This window comes from Phalacrocorax aristotelis, chromosome 19 (genome assembly GCF_949628215.1).
Source record: "Phalacrocorax aristotelis chromosome 19, bGulAri2.1, whole genome shotgun sequence".
Classification (NCBI taxonomy): Eukaryota; Metazoa; Chordata; class Aves; order Suliformes; family Phalacrocoracidae; genus Phalacrocorax; species Phalacrocorax aristotelis.
This window is the reverse complement of record NC_134294.1, coordinates 2,931,986-2,949,911: the sequence shown is the minus strand read 5'-3', so window position 1 is coordinate 2,949,911 and position 17,926 is coordinate 2,931,986. Positions and strand designations below refer to the sequence as shown.

The window sequence follows — 17,926 nt, the reverse complement described above, 5'->3', positions numbered from 1 at the left end:
TTATACAGAGCTCCTGGAGTCAGCATCCCTTGCATTGGCAGAGGGAGTTTTTAAAGTGAAGATGAATCAGCTGTGTCAGACTTTCCTGGGAGTTAACTCTTGGCCCCTCTTCCTCGCAAACAGCCCTGGCTGGTGCTTACGCTGAAGGAGTTAGAGCAGCGCAGCGCGGTGGGAGGCGGCGGCGCGGGCATCCCCGGGCAGGTGTGGGTACCAGCCCGCCCCGCTGCCCCCCAGCAAGCAGGCGTGAGGGGGTTAAGGCAAGCGGCTCTCCGCTGCCTGGCTGAGTTAGCACTTCCATGTGCCTCCAGAAGAGCTCCCGGGAGCCGCCGCTGCATCAGGGCAGGGGGAGAGGGAGGGACACTGCAGCAGGGCAGACGAAATGTTATTTAACGGCGGCTCCAATCTCCTCCCCCTCGCCTGTTTTGCCGGCGGAAGGGGAGAGGGGGCTGTAAGGAAGGACTAACCCCCGGGGGGCCGATGCCGGGAGCTGGCGGGGCCCCCGGGAGCAGGGGCTGCCCGCTGCGGGCGGCTGCCGGCGCCTGCCAGGGGCGGCGGGAGGCGCGCAGCCCCCGGCGCGGCAGGTACCATCTTGGGCGCGGGGTGGCGGGACCGGGGGCTCCCCCGCCGTCGCCTTCAGCGGCTGGAAGCCTCTTCTAACTCCCTAACGTGAGGCTTGGGCTCCAAACCCCGGGGAGAGGCGGAGATCTTTCTGGTACTCCAGCATCCTCGAGCGTCCTCGGCAGCGCCGGCGGAGGGACGGGGGCTCAGCGCCCCGGTGGTGCCTTGCGCGGGGGAAAACTCCCCGTGTTCCGCGCAAGGAGATGTGCCCAGGCTGATGGACGAGGTAGCTGCTGGGTTTTAGACGTCTCGGCTCCACCAGGAGAAGGAAAGAGACTCGTACGTTTGCGGTAACTACGGCGCGTAGCCCAGAAGGGGTCCATCCTCATCGCCTAGTGCTTGTTTGAGGCCGCCAGACCTGCCTAGGACAGACCACAGGACCCCTGGAAGAGCCGGAGACAGGTCTTGGTGAAAACACTGATGACACCCAACTGAAAACACGCAAGCTGTTACTCTCCCTTGAAAAGAGAGAAAGGAGCATCCTCTGGTCTCGGGAAGAGGCTCCGTTGCTCTGTGGGGGTCTCCTCCTGCCCGCTGGGGACCTGGGGGGGACAGGAGGCTTCTCGCAGCTGCCGGGCTCTGCCCCATGACTAACACAAAGGATCCAAAGAGAGCCATGGACTCCTCTCCGGTGACCTCCAGCTCTGCGGCGGGCCCCGTCACCTTCTCGCAAGTTTTCGGGCAGCAGTGCCAGCTGATGGAAGCAGGTAAGAGGGGAGCACACGCATGTACAACCTCGACATCCTACATCTCACCTCCTGGTCTGCAGTGCCTTTAATCTTTTCCCTCCCCTGTCCTCTTTCCCAAGTTCTTCCCAAAATCTGGTGTATTCAGAAGGAAAATTTGGAGTGACCCCTGGTGCATTTGCACACCTGCCTCAACTTCTCCCCAAACGGCTTGAAAGCTTTGTGCCCAATTAGCTACAGGTTTGGGGTGAGGGTTGGGATGACTGTGTGTTTTGGGATAAAATGGACTGGCACAAGCCGCTCTTGGCCCGATGGCAGAAGTTACCATTCTGTTTAGAGGTGTACGCAACATGTATATTATTTTTTTCCAATTTCAGAATAATGACATTCAAACTGGAGTCTGGCCTGCTGTTCTGGAGGGTGACTGTTGCAGTACAGGGCATCTCTATGTGTGTGGATCTCTGCGTTGGCGTTCAGTTCTACAAGGGACAAAGCATTTGGGCTTTTTTCCTTTGCTTTTTCTGGCTGTTTGTGTTACTGTAGCACCTGGAAGCTCTGTTCCTTTTCCCAGTTGTTTTCATGCATTTGTAATATCTCTGCAGAAGGGCCTGGTTATCTGTTTTCCTCTGCCTTTTGGATGTTAAGGAGGGAGTATGTAACATGACTAATCCCAGATTTTCCTTTTTTGCTTCTCTTTTTATCTTACTTGCTCCACACAGGTGCTCTGAAGCACCGCTCTGTGAAGTGCCCTAGAGCTTTGCACTAGCATCCTCCTTCATACCTGACTTCCCAAGACTAATACATTGACATAATGGATTTTACAAGACTTGCTCTCTTTTTCCTATCCCTGTTTACAGGTAGCTCTGAGAAAGGATGTCTCTGTTTACTTACAGCTGGGGAGAAAGCCTGGCGTTTTGCAATATCATAACACTAGCTCTGAATTTCTAGGACTCCTTTTACTTGGACCTACTGGTACTTTCTCACTACTGTTTGTGATGGTGAATATATCTTGGCAAATATGTTCTCCGAAGTGTCCCATCCCCTCTTTCTCTCTCCTCCCCAGCCAGATTGTAGTGCTTCTGTTTATGTGGTGAGATCCACAATATTACGCATCGGGGTTTTGCTGCAGATCTCTGTGCGACTTCTGTTGTGCCTCTTGTACTACTTTCACAGGTTGAGCTGGGAGAATGACTCATTAACTGACAAATACTCAGTTAATCAAGCCTGCGATCATGCTGCTGCCTCCAAGGAAATGTCAGGCAGTGTTTCAAGAGGGTTTGGTATTAATCTTTCACATTATAAGGCTTGGGACCAGACCAAAGGCCGTGGATCCATTATGTCAGATGTTACATGACGAAGGGATGTGTGAGAAAGCCCTGGTCCTGGGCGAGGCTTTTCTTTTCCGAATTAGTAAGACCAATCAGGTGGGATTGTGCAGGTGGTAATTTTAGTTTTCCTTGCTTTTCCTTTTCCTTTCTTACAGAGGAAGGCCAGAGAGGAAACCTGTGAATCTAGGGCTTTTGAGTCTTATCTCAGTAACTCAATCATAAGGTTTTCTTCCTTCTGGTGGATCATTTTGGTAGGATTTTCTAGATGTCTTCTCAGGCACATGCAGCCCCCAGGTACAAGGCGCAATGCGATGTAAGGACGGCTGCCACAAACGTCACTGACGTTCAGTGCAAAGGAGTAGGTTGTACGTGTGTGTGATTTACCTGTGTGTGAGCTTTCTATTCTGATGGCAATACCTGAGAGCAGAACTTCAGCTGATGTGTTTGTGGATAAGTCTGTGTTCATAAGGTCTTGCAAAACTTGGCTGCCCAAACTGTCACCGCTCTCTGGGGTTTTAATGTGGGCAGGAAAGATGCCCTAAGGGAACAGGAGTGGATGCAGGTTTGGGACGCCAGGCTCCAGTTACTCGGTTGTGTCCCATGCCACTGAGCAAACGCCGTTTGGGATAGAGCCATAGGAAGGCCCTACATCACGTAGGGCTGTGCAAGTGCTTAAAACCAGACCGTGCCCCCTGTGATTCTCTTGCAACAACAGTCTCTGAGGAGCTACATGGAGCCAAGTTCTGACCTGTGCAGCCCAAATTTCATGAGCAAGACTCGTAGACACCCAGTACCACATCGCTGCTGTTGGTGACGTTTGGGTTTTTTTAATAACACTGCGATGTGCTTGAATGATAACGGTCCTGGCCTTAATTAAATGTCAGATTCTGTGCCTGGAGAAATGCTGAACTCTAAATACATCACAGGCTTGACAGCACAACTTTCATGTACCACCTGGAAAGATGTTGTGTTTTCTAATAGCTTCTGCCTTTGTTAGAAAGACTCTTTTCCTCCAAAGCACCTGCAGGAAGAGCTGGGTCTGCTTGCAGAGCATGCCTTAGGCTTTGTGTAGCAGTATCTGTCCTTGGGGGAGAGAGTGCGGCACCCTGCTGCAAATGTGTGTCCCCTCTCGCCCAACCCTGTGCTTCAGCATCTTGTTCTGAAAAACAGAGGTTGAATGTCTTGAAAGTTACCTTCTCTCCTGGCAGCTGCACATTTTCCTGTTTGATGGGAGACTTGAACAGGTTTGGTATTTTTGTGCAGCTGATTCTGCATAATTGGCTGATTATTCATGCATAGTTTTTGTAGATTTGCATAAACCCCTAAGTTGTACTATGGTAATCACAATATTAGTCTAAAGAGTGTGTTGTCATATGGGGCCCCTGCTCCAAAGCTGTTTTGCCCTTTGCACAAGTACTTAATCTTTATTTAACTTCTGAAGCACTGTTTGCTTGTACAGTGCATCAGATGTCCTTTTGAAAATTAGTTTTCTACCTTCCTATTCTACCGTACTGTGCTGTTGCCGCTTACCTTACCGAGCTCGCTGTGCCTCGGTAAGTTTGTTTGCTGGGATGAGTTGCCTGCAGTTACCTGGGGTTTTTTATTTACACTGAGCGCAGGGAATAGAGCAGATCGGGAGACTGCAGCTGGCTTAACTCCATGGTTTGGGAGCTCACTGACAGAGCTCCAGTTCCCCAAGGCAGTAAATCCTTGCTGTTGCAGGCATTAAATTCGCCTGATGCCCAAAAGATCTGTCAGTGCTGGCTGGGGACACGGTCACCTTTTGAGAGAGAGTAATTTCAAAAGAGAGGCCGTAATTCCTACCTGGAATACTGCTTTCATCTCATGGGCAAGCCATGCAAGTTGCTTGGTTTTTCGTCTGGTCCAACCTAACTACAAGGCTGATGATTTCCAAAAGGAGTAACTGAGAAAGAGGCTGGCTTTATAACCCAGTCCTAAATCTTCCCCATCTCAGCTGGAAGTCCTGTCCAAGAGGCAATGCTGGAGGATCTTTCTTGTTTGAAGCAAGAGTTGGAATCTGGCACAGATTCTTGCTATAAATTTTTCTAAAACCAAAATTAAACTCTATTTTTTCCCATTTGATAGTTTCTGAATTTAAAAAAATTGCCTGAAAGGTTTACGATTGGCACTACCAAACTTAAAAGCGAGACTGAGAATTGGGAGGGTATTTCCCCCCTGCCTTCCCATGAAGTACTGAGTACGTGGAGTGAGACCTGATCTCAAGGGGAGTTGAGGGCTCCCTTGAAGGATTAGGCTTAGCAGAGCAACCACTTTCTCTATATGCGGGCAAATTCCAAGCAGCTTGTTTGCCATAATGCAGTTTTCTGGACTTATCGCTGGGCATCATTCTCTGACTCACTGCTCCATTAGTTTGCCATTTTCCATTAATTCTTTGCCTCGCAGATGCTGCTGATGTGTTAGGCCCCTGAATTTTTTCACATCTTGCCGGTTAATGTTCCTTTGGTTATGAAATAAGGAATTCAAGATGTGACCAGAATGAACAAGAAGGCTCAAGTAATTTGAAAATCGCGCAGACGTTAAGTTGTTGCACTGAAACTTTTACATATTATCTTTCAGTTACATATATATTATCCAGTATGTGTATTTTGTATCCCACTCTGATGGTTCCTCCACAAATGGATGTGAGTTTGATCTGGCTACCAAGTAGAAAATAAAGGACACTATGGAAAGTTCTCAGGAGCAGGTCTATGGAAATTAATGTAAAGCGGCTCAAAGCTTTCGCCTTTCTGCCCTAGGTTTGTAGTTTAGCTCTGGATCCTCTTTCTCTCAAGAGGAATGTGCAGAAAGGGAGATACAGCATTACCTGTGCAATGGATTTTGCAGCACAAAATGCCTGGAATCTTATCTGGTTTTGCCTCTTATTGCAAACAAAACATTGTATATTCAACAGCAGATTCCTTCTTTTGGTGCCTGAATATGGTTTTTTAAACAAACAAAATAACATTTTTTAAAAAAATCTGCTATGTACCCTCTGATTTGGATGAAGTTTTCCCTGGAGCTGGGCTCCTTGGAGCAAAGAGTGAAAATCTGATGTGTGTTGAATCCGAACAAAAATGTGCCGTGAACCACACCTAGAGCTCTGATGGGTTATAGATTGCATTTGTGTGTCTGGTCGGATGGAGGTATCCTGTTGCTCTAAGGTTTCCTTCTTTTCCTGTGAAGCACAATTTGAGCAAAACTGTACCTTAAGTCTTCAAAACACAGCGATGTTTCCTTTAGCATCTCCTCTGCGACAGCAAGGTGCTTCTCTGAGTACGTGAGTGGGAGGGGGAAGAGCGCGCTTGACACTGAACAGTACTCGGACACAACTTACGGCTTGGTACGAAGCAGCGGCGCGCTCGTGGCAGAACACGCTGGGCACCGCGTCTCCCACCTCGAGCTGCCATGACACAGGGAGCAAACGGCCTCTTGGGGGCTCGACCCATGCTCCTCTCCCAAGCCATTTCCAAGCTTTCCTTTCCTTGCAGATGCAAGGTTTCCACCTCCCCTTGGGGAAACCGCTCCCACCCCCTTGCTGCTTTGCACGGGAAAAATGCTGGTAGCAAAAGGAGTTTCCAGCAGTGCCAGCAATGAGTGGGGAAACTGCGACCAGGGTTCAGAGTCGAAAGGGAAACACCTCAGAGGGTAGCAAAGGTACTGTTGTTTGTGTTGATACTGGAGCCAAGGAGTAATTTGGCCCTTGATGCTGTCCGTGTTTTTTTTTTTTAACTGGAGTAGGGAGCAAATTTCCTTTAAATAAATTCAAACTGAAGATTTCCTTGAACATTTCCTCAAGGAAATGCCTGTATTTGTTGCATTGGACATGATAAGTGCAGTGACTTGTTTGAAGTGATTACGGGGTGTTGAGTGGACAGCAATGCGCTGCCTGGGGAGAAAGGAAGCAGCCAGATTTTCTAGTGCACAAGTCGGGTCTGAGAGGAACCCGGCACTGGCAGCGTAGCAGAGGAGCAGAGTCCCAGCAGAGCAGGAAGGGTTGTGTTTTTTAAAATAAAACCACAGGTCAGTGCTTGTTTGTAACTCGGTGCATTTCCACATGGGACGTTTCTCTGCCTAAAACTCCTTCATAGTCAAGTCCTTTGTTAAGGAAACTTTACTAATATCATTGCTGATCTAAAGCTTGCAGCAGGCAATTGGGGAAGAATTTATGGGAAAATCTCAACCCCTTGCAAGATGTTGAAGGATATCTCTGACCTTTCAAAATGAGGCTGAGGAGATGAACATTTACCATCTGTCCTCTTACACACTTTTTGTTTTTTTTGTCCTTTAGTCCCTTGTGTATTTTTCTGTGGTTAAATTAAACACCAGCCAAACAGGATTTGGTTTCAGACCTTTTACCTGGAGCTGAAACAGAGCACAGGTGATACGGTTCCACCTTCTTCCCAAAAGCTGAGGTTAACAGCGCTGATCAGGCACACAGGGAGCCGTGTCCCCTCTTATGTTCTGCCACACAAGTACGGTGAAAGATGATTTAATGGGTTTGCATCAAAGCTGCGATCCTTCCTGGTCCTGGTTTTCCTTAAGTACCACACTTCAGCGAGCTCAGGCTCCAGCTCCAAGAGCATTTGAGCAAACCTTTTGTGGCGGCTCTTCTTTCCTCCCATGACCAACAAAAGAAAACAGTCGGCATAAAACGTGCTTGGGTCACTGATTTGAGACCACACAGAACCAGGGCTGGAAACGTGTTCCTTGGTTGGTACTTAGCGCGTTAGGTTTCCTAAGTGCATTGGTCAGTAATAAATTGTTCATGGTAACAAGTTGTTTCGTTTGCTCTCCCACGAGAAGAGGATGTGTAGCAGAGGCTTCGTTTCCAGAGACGGTTGCAACAGCCTTGGCTAACGAGCGTGCCGCAGGTTAGGTCTGTGCATGAGCCCATTTCCTAGTTTTGGGGAAATAAGAAGCAGGAGCAAGTATCAGGTGAGTGATGTGAGATGAAGTCAGTGATCCCCACGAGTCTGGTCCTCCTGGGCGACAGACTTGTGATGCTCAAGGCAGCTACCAGAAGCTGTTAGGCTGCTGGCCAGCCCTGCAGGAACCTGGAACAGAAAATGGTTTACTGTGGCGTTACAAAGTTAAGGCCTGGCTGTTGTTTCATAGAAATTCAATGGTGAGGGTGGGAATGTTGCTTTTTTCCTTTAAAAAAATCTGCCTGCCCTGGAAGACTTCTGCTCCCTCGGGGTGGAGCTATCATCCGGGTTTATGTCCTGGTATTATGGCAGGCCTCAGCAGCTTGAAAGCAACCGGCATAAATCGCTGTGGTGCTCGAGAACGTGCAGACAAGATCCCTGCCCACTTTCCCTGCGTGACATTGTCGTGCTAAATAATCTTGTGTGCGTCCGTGTAGAAAAAGGTGTCATTTTTATGAAAACTACACCTCTGTTTTTCTGAGATGCCAAGAAATGCATCAGAAACAAACCACTTCAAAAGCCCTTTGAGTTTTGTGTTTTAGCGGAGAACAGGATAATCTGATTCTCTCCAGGGCCGGCTCCAGCACTAGGAGGAGAAGTCATTTACTCTCCCCGCAAAAGCAATAAGTAAAAATCCTTCTTGACAGATGACGTGTTCCTGCCTGAGCTGAATAGATTAAGGGGCCACAGAAATGAAATGGGAAGATCACTAATATTTTTCTTTTATACTGAGTGGAATGAGCTGTTACTGGGATTGATGGTTGGACTTGATGATCCTACAGGTCTCTTCCAACCTTAATGATTCTGTGATTCTATAAAAAAAAAAGTTAATTTCTCTCTTTCTTCACTTTGTTAGGTAGCGCTGTGCTCCCCAGGAGATAAACAGCCTTGTGGATGGAGTTCACTCACTGTTTATACCTTTTACTGCTTTACAATAGTCTCCTTTTAATCACACAAATATTGTGTCGTTGCTACCGGCTCAGGAAGCCGCAGGTGACCCAGGGGGTGCTGCACAGGGCTCCGAGGGGCAGGGGCACAACAGCCGATGAGTAGCTTATACTCTGGAAATGTTAATGCAAAGTGTGTGAGAAATCAACGGAGGCTGCGTTTCAGCGGGCAAAAGGGGCTGTAGCAGATTGGAGGGTTGGTTATCTGTGTGCTTTTCTGGTTTGGGGGGTTTTTTTCAGGCTTGAAAGGCTCACGGGAATTGCGGGGTGTGGCTGAGATGAGGGGTCAGGGGCCTCTTACAGCAGAGAGTAGCTGTTTCTGATGGCCAAATACTAGATCGTGTCCTGAGGGTAATGGATTGTACCTGCTTGGGAGAGGGGAGAAAACCAGTATTTTCCAAAAATGGGGATGTAGGGTGTCTGGGTATTAAAGAAGTGGGGAAAGCTGGACTTAGACTGCAGCTAAATCCACGTTTCCCATGAGGGATCTGGTGCTGTAGTCCCCAGAGCAGTACTCTGGACTGCTGGCATCCGATTAACCAGGCACCAGCAGCCGGGAGCTGAGCAAGACGCCCAGCGCTGCGGGTCGGCTTCCCACCCTCGCCACGGCCAGGGAACCCCTCTGCCCCGCGGGAGAGGCCCTTGTGCTGGGTGAGTTCATGTAGACGTGATTAATCCACTTAAAACCAGACCAGCACAGAGTAGCCGTTGGAGGGAGGAGGGGGCACTGACTGTGGACATACTAATAAGTATGGAATTATGCATATGTACCTATATCTATAATACACAGCAGGAGGGGTTTATTAAACTGAGAGGAAAAGCTTTTCCAAAATGTTAGGACTGCCATATGCTATTAATTATCTGACAAAAAACCCCAACAATCCAACAGCAGAAAAGAGAACTAAAATATTGAAGATAATTCTCTTTGCGTAAATTAAGTATAAATTGTTCTCTGTGATCTCAATAAAGAGACTCAATTATTACAGTGTCTGTGTAGTAACCACTTGCCAGCTGATTTACTCCCGATTAAATTATGGGTAGTGTCCGTCTGCGCTCCTGATGGACAAATGTGGTTTTGTCACTTAATGCTCATGTATAGCAAAGTATAAGGATGTAATAATTCCTTGAACTTGAAAGCAACCATCCTATTTTTATGACACCCAAATAATGACCTGAAAACATGCCTATGATTAGATTTGCAGCTACAAACAAGGATTAGTTATCCTTCCTTTCTTTGGAGGTCTTTGAGCAATTTTAATGGCTGCGCATTGTTAAAAGGAAAGTGGAATGAAAGGCATTAAGCAAGGTATTGCCTTCACTGTGGCTTTATCCTGTTTTATGAAAGGTGGGGATTTTTGATGTAGCTAGCTGAGAATTGTTAAGTGGATATTTTTAAGTTCCCCAAAGTATGATATAAAATAATGAAAGTATTTTACTGGAACATATTCAGGCCATCAACATTTTAATTGGGAAATCAGCTGAACGAGGCTGGGGTATTGCCTCTGTACTTCATAATTCTGACTAATGCAATGGCTGCGATGATGAAATTAAAAACGTTTGAGCCTTTCCAAAAGAAAACACTCCTACAGAGCCAAAATAAAATACTCTTGAAATATTTATATGTTATCTTGGCTATGAATGCAGTAAAATATATGAAGTTTTATGAGATGGGGAAGTGATGCTTGAGTTCCATTAGTTCTAGGAATGAAAGTGTAGTGTCATCAAACCTCTGTGCAGAGAGAAAACAGGTCAGATGGAGAAACCGAGGGCTTTTCTGCAGAAGAGAAAGACAATACCGCTGTGTCCCAAGGGCTGCGGGTTGTAAATGGGGACTATGTTATCAGCTGATACATTGGGGCGTTTTTGCAATATCATTCTGTAAGACTTGATCCAAAAAGCACCTTCTGACAGATCCCAGCGAAAGAGCTGGAGACGGTGACCTTGGAGCAAACTGCCGCCAGCCTGGTTAATTATGCCAGCCATTCATCCCGGCACAAGCTCTCGTTAGTGCAGCGCTGCCACGTGGGCTTCGCTGCTGCTTGTGGTCAGGGTAAGTTCCACGTAATTAGATTTATTTGTATTTCTACTATTCCTTTTTTTCCTGATCACCCAATTACTTGAGCAATGCTGTTATCCTACACGATCTCCAGTACTCGTGCTTAACCTTCACCAGCAGCTTTCGGTGCCGTGATCCGCTGCTGGATCCGGGTTGCAGGGACCGAGCGCCCTCGTTCCCGCTGTCTGCGGCACGAGATGTCACGTCCTGCGCGCGCAGCAGCAGCAGCCATCACTCGCTGAGGAGGCCGGACCTGCTGCCCTCAACTAAAGAGTTAAAAAAGTGAATGAGTTGAATTTCGGGAAATTTGGAGTGCGTCTGTAAAGGCTTGGCAAAACAAAAGGCATCTGGTGCTCTGAGCATACGCAGAGCTTGCAGCAAAAGGAAACTTCATTCTCCCTGCAGCATCTTTCTGCATGGATAAATATAGCTTCTGCCCCTCAGCTGAGCCGTTCAGGTTGTCTTGTAGAGGTGCTTATTATTAGCTTGGTTTTGCAGCCACTGAAACAAAGGCACAGGGTGCTTCAGCGGCTGCAAAATTAAACAGCTCGGCCTTAGATTTGCCCAAAATAGCCCTGAGGATTGCTGAGTGACGGCACGGTGACGGTGACGCCTCCGGGAAAGGGGGAGCAGCGAGAGTGGGCAAGGCGAAGCCTTGCGAAGCATCCGGCCATGGCAGCGCTTCCCCGAGAGATGGGATGTTCTGCTCTGCGCAGCCAGGGAGGGGGGGTGGAAAAAGGGTCAGCTCTGCCCTTCCTCCGAGCGTGAGGCTGGCCTGAGCTGCGCAGAGCGAGGCAAGGGAGCCTGCAGCGTGCCGAGGAGGTGCGCTCTGTTCCCATACCATCCTCCATCTGTTCCACGCCTCCAGCGGATGTAATTTATTTTTGCATACTGGTACTCCAGGACCCAGTTACGTGGTATTTTCCTTAATGCTTGATTAAATTCTGAAATTCTTGGCTTAGATTGGATGTTAGGGAAAATGCCTTCCCTGCCAGAGCGGTCAGGCCCTGGCACAGGCTGCCCAGAGCGGGGGGAGTCACCGTCCCTGGGGTGCTCAAACAATGTGAACACATGGCACTTGGGGACATGGTTGAGGAGGCCACGGGGCTTGGTGGTTGGAGGTCTTTTCCAACCTTAATAATGCTATGATCCAAACACAGCTGTGTCTGGAGGGGCTGGGAGTTACAGGTAACGGCGCTCTGTTCTGGCTGCGGTTTGCCTGAGCAGCGGAAGGCAGGACAAATCCCCACATACCCCTCCGACCCTGCTTAACCCTTCCAAAGCGTGGTTGCCAGGGGTGCTCTAATACGTGGAGGATGCCTTGGTTTTATTGGTCTATGTTCAATATTCAAGGCTGGTTCAGCGAACGTCTAACACAAAGGCCTTTGTGTTTCCATGATAAACAGTATTTGTGTGCTTAACTGGGAGTGTACGTGTAACTTCTGTAGGCTTTAAACAAGGGCTTAATGCTTTCACCAATGGACTGTAAGCTTTGCAGGGCAGGGGCAAGGTGGTGCAAAGATTCTTCAGTTCCCTTAAATGAACTGGAAATATTAAGAGACCTGGCTGTGGCATCACCAAGCTCTGCGTAGGTTCATTTACTCTTTTTATCCTTATTTCCCAGCTGGTGCAGGTAGAGCTCTGAGCACCCGTACTGGCTCAGGTGTTTACCCTGCTCCTGATGTGCAGATTCGTGCTCCAGGCAAATCGCAGTCTGTCTGCCAAGTTACCTGCTCATCTGGAGGGAGCAAAGTCTTTCTGGGCATTTCCTGGGGATATGCCTTCCAGTAACTGTTAAAAACATTTTCAGCTTCACTGGGCATTGCATTAGCAGGTTGCCAGGAGAGTTGTCTTATTTGTCCTCCTGCGTTAAAAATCTCCAGCACAGTGTGTTTGAAGGGCTCTGTTTAATCTGGGAAGATTCCAGTTACGTGTCAAACAGGTTAAATCCATGTCATTTTTATGATCGCAAAGGAATTGGGGTTCCCCCTCTTTCCCCTGCAGGCATGTCATGAAGGCAAAAGGACTCTCTTAAAAGTAGCTTTATCCGTGGCTTTAAAAGATCTCATTAAATCACGTAGCCCCGCTCTGTCAGATGTGGCTCCCCATCAATCTGTGTGTGGCTACGGCCGGTACCCACAACTTGAATAATCCTGTTTTTCTAGAGAAGCTGGTGTTTTAAAAATAAATGTCCTTTCTGCTGTGGTGCTGACCCCCGGTGGCTGCTGTGCTGGCGTCTCCTGCAGCGCAGGGGGAAAAGAGCTCTGGATCCTCATTTCCTACCAAGCGCCTCTTCTGTAGTAAAAGAAGGCTGGTTTTATTTTTTTGGGGGGGGGGGGGGGGGGGGGGGGGGGGGCAGGGGGGATGGATGTCTATTTCTTGGAATGTATTCGGAAAGGGAGCACAAAAATTCTCAAAGAAACATAATCCTTGCCTTTTTTTTTAGTATATTCAATTTGGGGAATGTATTTCCAGTGGCCTATTGCAGAACTGAGAGCAGTTTTTTTCACGAGCTTATCTCGCCCTTTGCTGTGTGTTTGCTAATATGCTGATAACGTGCTGACTTGAAAAGCAATGAGCCATCATCACGCATTCCTATGGATTTGAGGCAGGCTACGGGCGGCCCCAGCTGAGTTGGATGCTTAAAAAAAGAAGTTGGAAAAAGGCATTTTTGGGCTTGGATTTATGTTTCTAAATGTTCTCAGTAAATAGATGCAATTTCTTAATTGAAAGCTGAGATTTTCTTGCTCTGTCCCTGCCAAGAACCAGGGCTTTAGTAAATAAGAACAGCAAATTCATTAAGAGTTATAAATGCAGCTACCTGAACTGATAAGCTAGGATTTGGTTTTTTGTAAACAGTGAAATGCTGCTTTTCCAGATGCAAAAAAGCTCTTATTTTCAAGGCAAACTATAAATGAACTAGAAGGGTAATTTAATATTCCCAGTTGGTTAAACTGGATTAACTCCTGCAAAGATTTATACACGTGTAGAAACCCCAGACATTTCAGGCATGAGATTTTTCCATGAGGTTCTACATTTTGGTTTAAAATTTGATATTCCTTAGAATCAGAGGTGGCCAAAACAAATGCCATCACTTCATGAGGGTCCTTCTACCGTTTAATATCTACTGTTCACCATGTGGAAAAAGCAAAGGCAACATAATCTCCAGCTTTGATGGCAAAGTACACACAGGAGAGTTTAAAATGCATATGAGATTCTTAAGAATCTAACTGCACGAACCTAACTGCACCTACTGCTTGTTATCCTATTGATCCAGAGCGTTTTACCGTATTGCAGATACAGCTACAAGTCTGATACTTCGAACGATGCCAACAATTAAGCATATATTTACATTTATCCACGTAAAAATGCAACTGCAGGTGGGAGCTGTTGCTTTGCCTTGTCAGTTGAACAGGGTTTTTTAGTTGGTTTTAGTTGTTTTTTCCCCCCTTCCCTTCCAGCTTTTCTAACTGAGCCGGCCCCAGTTACTGGGAATGCCCCAATTCTGTTGGGCTGCACGCCAGGAAAGTTACGGTTTCCCTGTGGAGAGAGGGATTTTGTCATGTTTAACTTCCATTGAGCTTGAAAATGTTTCACTTGAGGTTTGCTGCTTTCGTTCCTGTTGGATGAATTAAGGAATGGCTCAAGACTGATGCTTCTCCCCCACCCTTTCCCTTGGGGCGTGCATTTTGTTATAAGCTCAAAATGATTAATGAGAGAGTGTGATTGTAATAGTTTCTTTTAAGAGAGGTTGAGTAGAAAATGTTAGGCTTTGATACCCGTGGTTGTGGTCTTAAACAGGGATAGTTGTGTTTTGGCTTGTCTGGTATCAGTCCTTTTCTTGGGCATTTGTTACAGCTGCCAGTCCATGGCAAAATCCGTTTTTGCAAGTCTCGGAGCAGGGTCGGTAGGTTAATGATGGAAAGGATTTCCTCAGGGCTCCACTGTTTTCATCTATAGGGGTTGGGCACCTTAAACAGACAAATAGCCTAATCTGGCTAATGCTGCCTTCGTTTAACGTTGCACCAAAGTGTTTGATTTATACAGTGCCTGGGAACCAGCCAGGAGAGGGAGGCAGAGTACGCCGCAAAGCAGAGCTCGCTTCGAGTCTGATTCAAATTTGGCTGAGTTTATGGAGGCAAAAATGTTCGGACTGCATCAAAACCACAAGCCCATAAGAGGGAGCGGGGCTGGGGCTTCCCTGTGCTCCCCGCAGCCGCCGGCGGTCTCTTGCTGGTGGCAGCACACCCGCAATACGGGCTGCTGGCTGTGGTTCTCCCTCGTTTATGGCATCGGGTGAAGCTGTTCTGTGCTCCAGGTAGCCTCTCCTTCACTCAGCCTGCAGTAACAGCAACCGCCCGGCTCCTGCCGGCAAACGCGCCTTTGCTGGTAGCTCGTGGCTACCCCAAGACGGGTGGGGGCTCCTCGCGGTGTGCAGGTGCGTCTGGCAGATCCCGGGCTGAAATCTAACTCCACGAGATGATAGTTGCTTCAGGTTAGCTAATCTGTACAGATTTGCGGTCCTTTCAGGGTAGTTAGGCTAATTTCAGGTAATTTGATGTTTACAAGCAGCAGCATTTGGTTTATCAAATAGGCCGCCTTTGGTACCAATCAAATGTATCCTGAGAATCTAAGCCCAAGAAATGCTCAGCTGTACAAATGGTGTGGTGGTGATCTCACCTGCGGGGGGATCGAAGTTTGGAAATCAGAGCTTTTGGGTCTACGGCTTTTCCTACTGTGAGAATTTATGCCAATTTAATGAAACAAAGTTTCAAGGCTTCCCAAACTGAACAGCAAAATCCAAACAGAAGAACTGGTCTTCTCTTAGCAACAGGTCTGCTATCCGCCATCTTGTTGTGTTTAAAAAAACCCAAGTTTTAAGAAAATAAAGGATATTTTGGGAAACCGTAACTCTTACAAGAGTCACATCAAGGGCCCCTCATGCTTCTGGGGATCAATCCAAATTCATCAGTGAGTTTTTACCTAATTGTGCCCTGTGTAAAAGTTTTATCTGAGGTCCCGGGCAACCTTGCAAATTCTTCTGGACTGTATCATTTGATTTAACTCAGCTTCATATTGGAGTAGATGGTCTCAAACTGGCCTGGAGCATATGCACGGTGCTGATTACAGGATCTTGCCTGCTGCATATTTAGGATCAATGCTAGGACAGCGTGACCAAGGAAATGACAAAAGTCTTTGCGTCGTGGGTGCGTGCAAGGAAAATGAAATTGCTGCTTGGTGTCGCTTGCAATACCCCAAGGAAGCATGGAGCTAGCCAGGTCAGAAATAACTCGCCATAAAACAATTATGTGATTGAAGCTTAGGGCAAGCTGCACATAGAATTTCTTGCCAGAGAAGAGGTTTTAGCTAAATAAAGTTCTGGTGAACAATTACTCTCGTAATTCAGTGGTAATCCTGTTGGGGAATTGCTCTCGGTAACTCTTGTATTACTAATTAGCTCAACTAACATGAGGGATTAATAAATATTGCAACAGTCTCAAGGAAACGTTATTTGTTTTCTCCCATTTTACACAGGGCATACCTGAGGAATGGAGGTTTTTCCCCATTTTCAGAGGGTGCAGAGGTACTGTTTCACGTTTCAGACGCAGCCGCCAGCTCTCAGCGTGAGGGTTTTTCACACTGATAGCTCATCTGGAAACAACTTCTCTCATCCCCCGTTTGCCAGCACAGAGCACGGCATCTCTTGCCGTTTCTCACTCGGCGTTGTGCTCTGCCCACCCGTGCGGGTGATACGCGGGCACTTAGCTCGCCATGACAGGGCCTTGATTTTTTTTTTATTTAAAAGAATTAGGGAAAACACGACCCTTGTGTGACTCTTGGTGTCTTCTGAGTCTGGACTGGCGAGGAGTGGTATTGAACACCTGGAAGGAAAGGACTCTTCCAACTAGTTGGAGTATTCCTTAAAATCACAGCAAGCTGCCTCCAGACCTGAGCGGCGCAGACGCCCGCCACGCCGGCGGAGGTGCGGGTGCTCGTGCAGCACGCCCCGGGGCTGTTAGACCTCCTGGGTGGCAGCAGGAGGGGTTGTGGGGGATCAGGCTGAGGGCGCAGCGCGCTGATCAGCTGGCGCTTCTTCAACCTGCTGATTATTGTTTTTTGTCAGCAAATGCACCTGAGGCTGGGCTAACCTTTCTCCATAAGCAGCCTGAGAATTAGTTATGACATTTCTTGTAAGGAAACAAACTCCACTTGCCATTTTCTGTCTACATTACCAGGTTTCCCCCCACTTTACAAGCCTAAGCCATTAGCACTCTAATGAATTATCTAGACGATGACTCTTTGTGGCTTGATGGTATGCTCAGCCCAACTGTAGTCTTGTCACTGAGACGTGACAGCATTTTTATGGCTCTCTTGCTAAGAACAGCTAATCAAAGTGCCAAGCAATTGAAAGGTCGATGCGATAAGGAGCAGCGCGCCGCCCGCTTTCCCCTTAGGTACCTGCGTTCCCCTATCAAAGCCTGCTGTGAGGAGGGAACACGGCACAGTATGAACCTGACCTAGTGACAGACTGCAGCAGAAATGAGGAACGATAGGCATTTATTGGAAATCGCTCCTGTTATCAACCTCAAACCCATAATCTCCTGGACTTTCTTGGGTGCTGGAGGGAGTCATTAGGCTGATGAATGGCTCCTTTCATTTGTTTTACTACAAGGAAAGAAGTGTTCACTGTAAGATGCTTCCCTTCAGGGTGTATTTTTGCATGCACTGTGAAATGTTTTTCGAGTATCTGCTGCGGTGCCGTTATTTCCTTTAATAAACAGAAACAGGCATACATGAGAAAGGAGTTTCTAGGATTGTTGCATTATAGTAGATAGTAATGTGTAAAGAAAAGAGCTTGCTGTATTTTCTAGGGTTGGGGTGGTTAATAATATTTCATCCATTTAAGTAAATTCACACACAATTCACTCTTCAGTCTGTGGGCACATGACCAAGTTGGGCAGACCTTTTGCTAAGACCCTTGGAGGAAATCCCGATTCTCTGTGGAAGAGCAAGGTTCTTTGAGCAAGTATGAGCTGTTTTCCTTGCTGAATTTCCAGTTCACTTTACTAGGTGGTCTTTTGTTTGTATTTATCTTACAAATACCCTTTATTGTTTTACCGCTTATGCCTTACCCCTACAGCTCATCATGTATGGTGTGATTTCTGTTTTCCTGTGCAACGCTTTAGGCTTTGCCTGTTATTGTATACTGTATAATTCCACTTAGAAAATGATGTAGAGAGTTGTAAAACTGCTTGATGGAATTCACAGAATCCCAGACCAGTGGGGGCTGGAAGGGCCCTCTGGAGCTCATCCCATCCCACCCCCTGCGTGAGCAGGCACCCCC

The 17,926-nt window shown here is 47.4% G+C and overlaps 1 protein-coding gene across 1 annotated transcript in view; it reads left to right on the top strand.

Moving 5' to 3' along the window:
• The first annotated feature begins 645 nt into the window (after positions 1–645).
• The window catches only part of KAZN (kazrin, periplakin interacting protein), a 239,928-nt gene continuing 222,647 nt past the window's right edge, over positions 646–17,926 (top strand). The window contains exon 1 of the mRNA XM_075113712.1: positions 646–1,325. Within this exon, the coding sequence (XP_074969813.1) occupies positions 1,205–1,325 (121 nt within the window). The 5' untranslated portion in view covers positions 646–1,204. The remainder of the gene's footprint in view (positions 1,326–17,926) is intronic.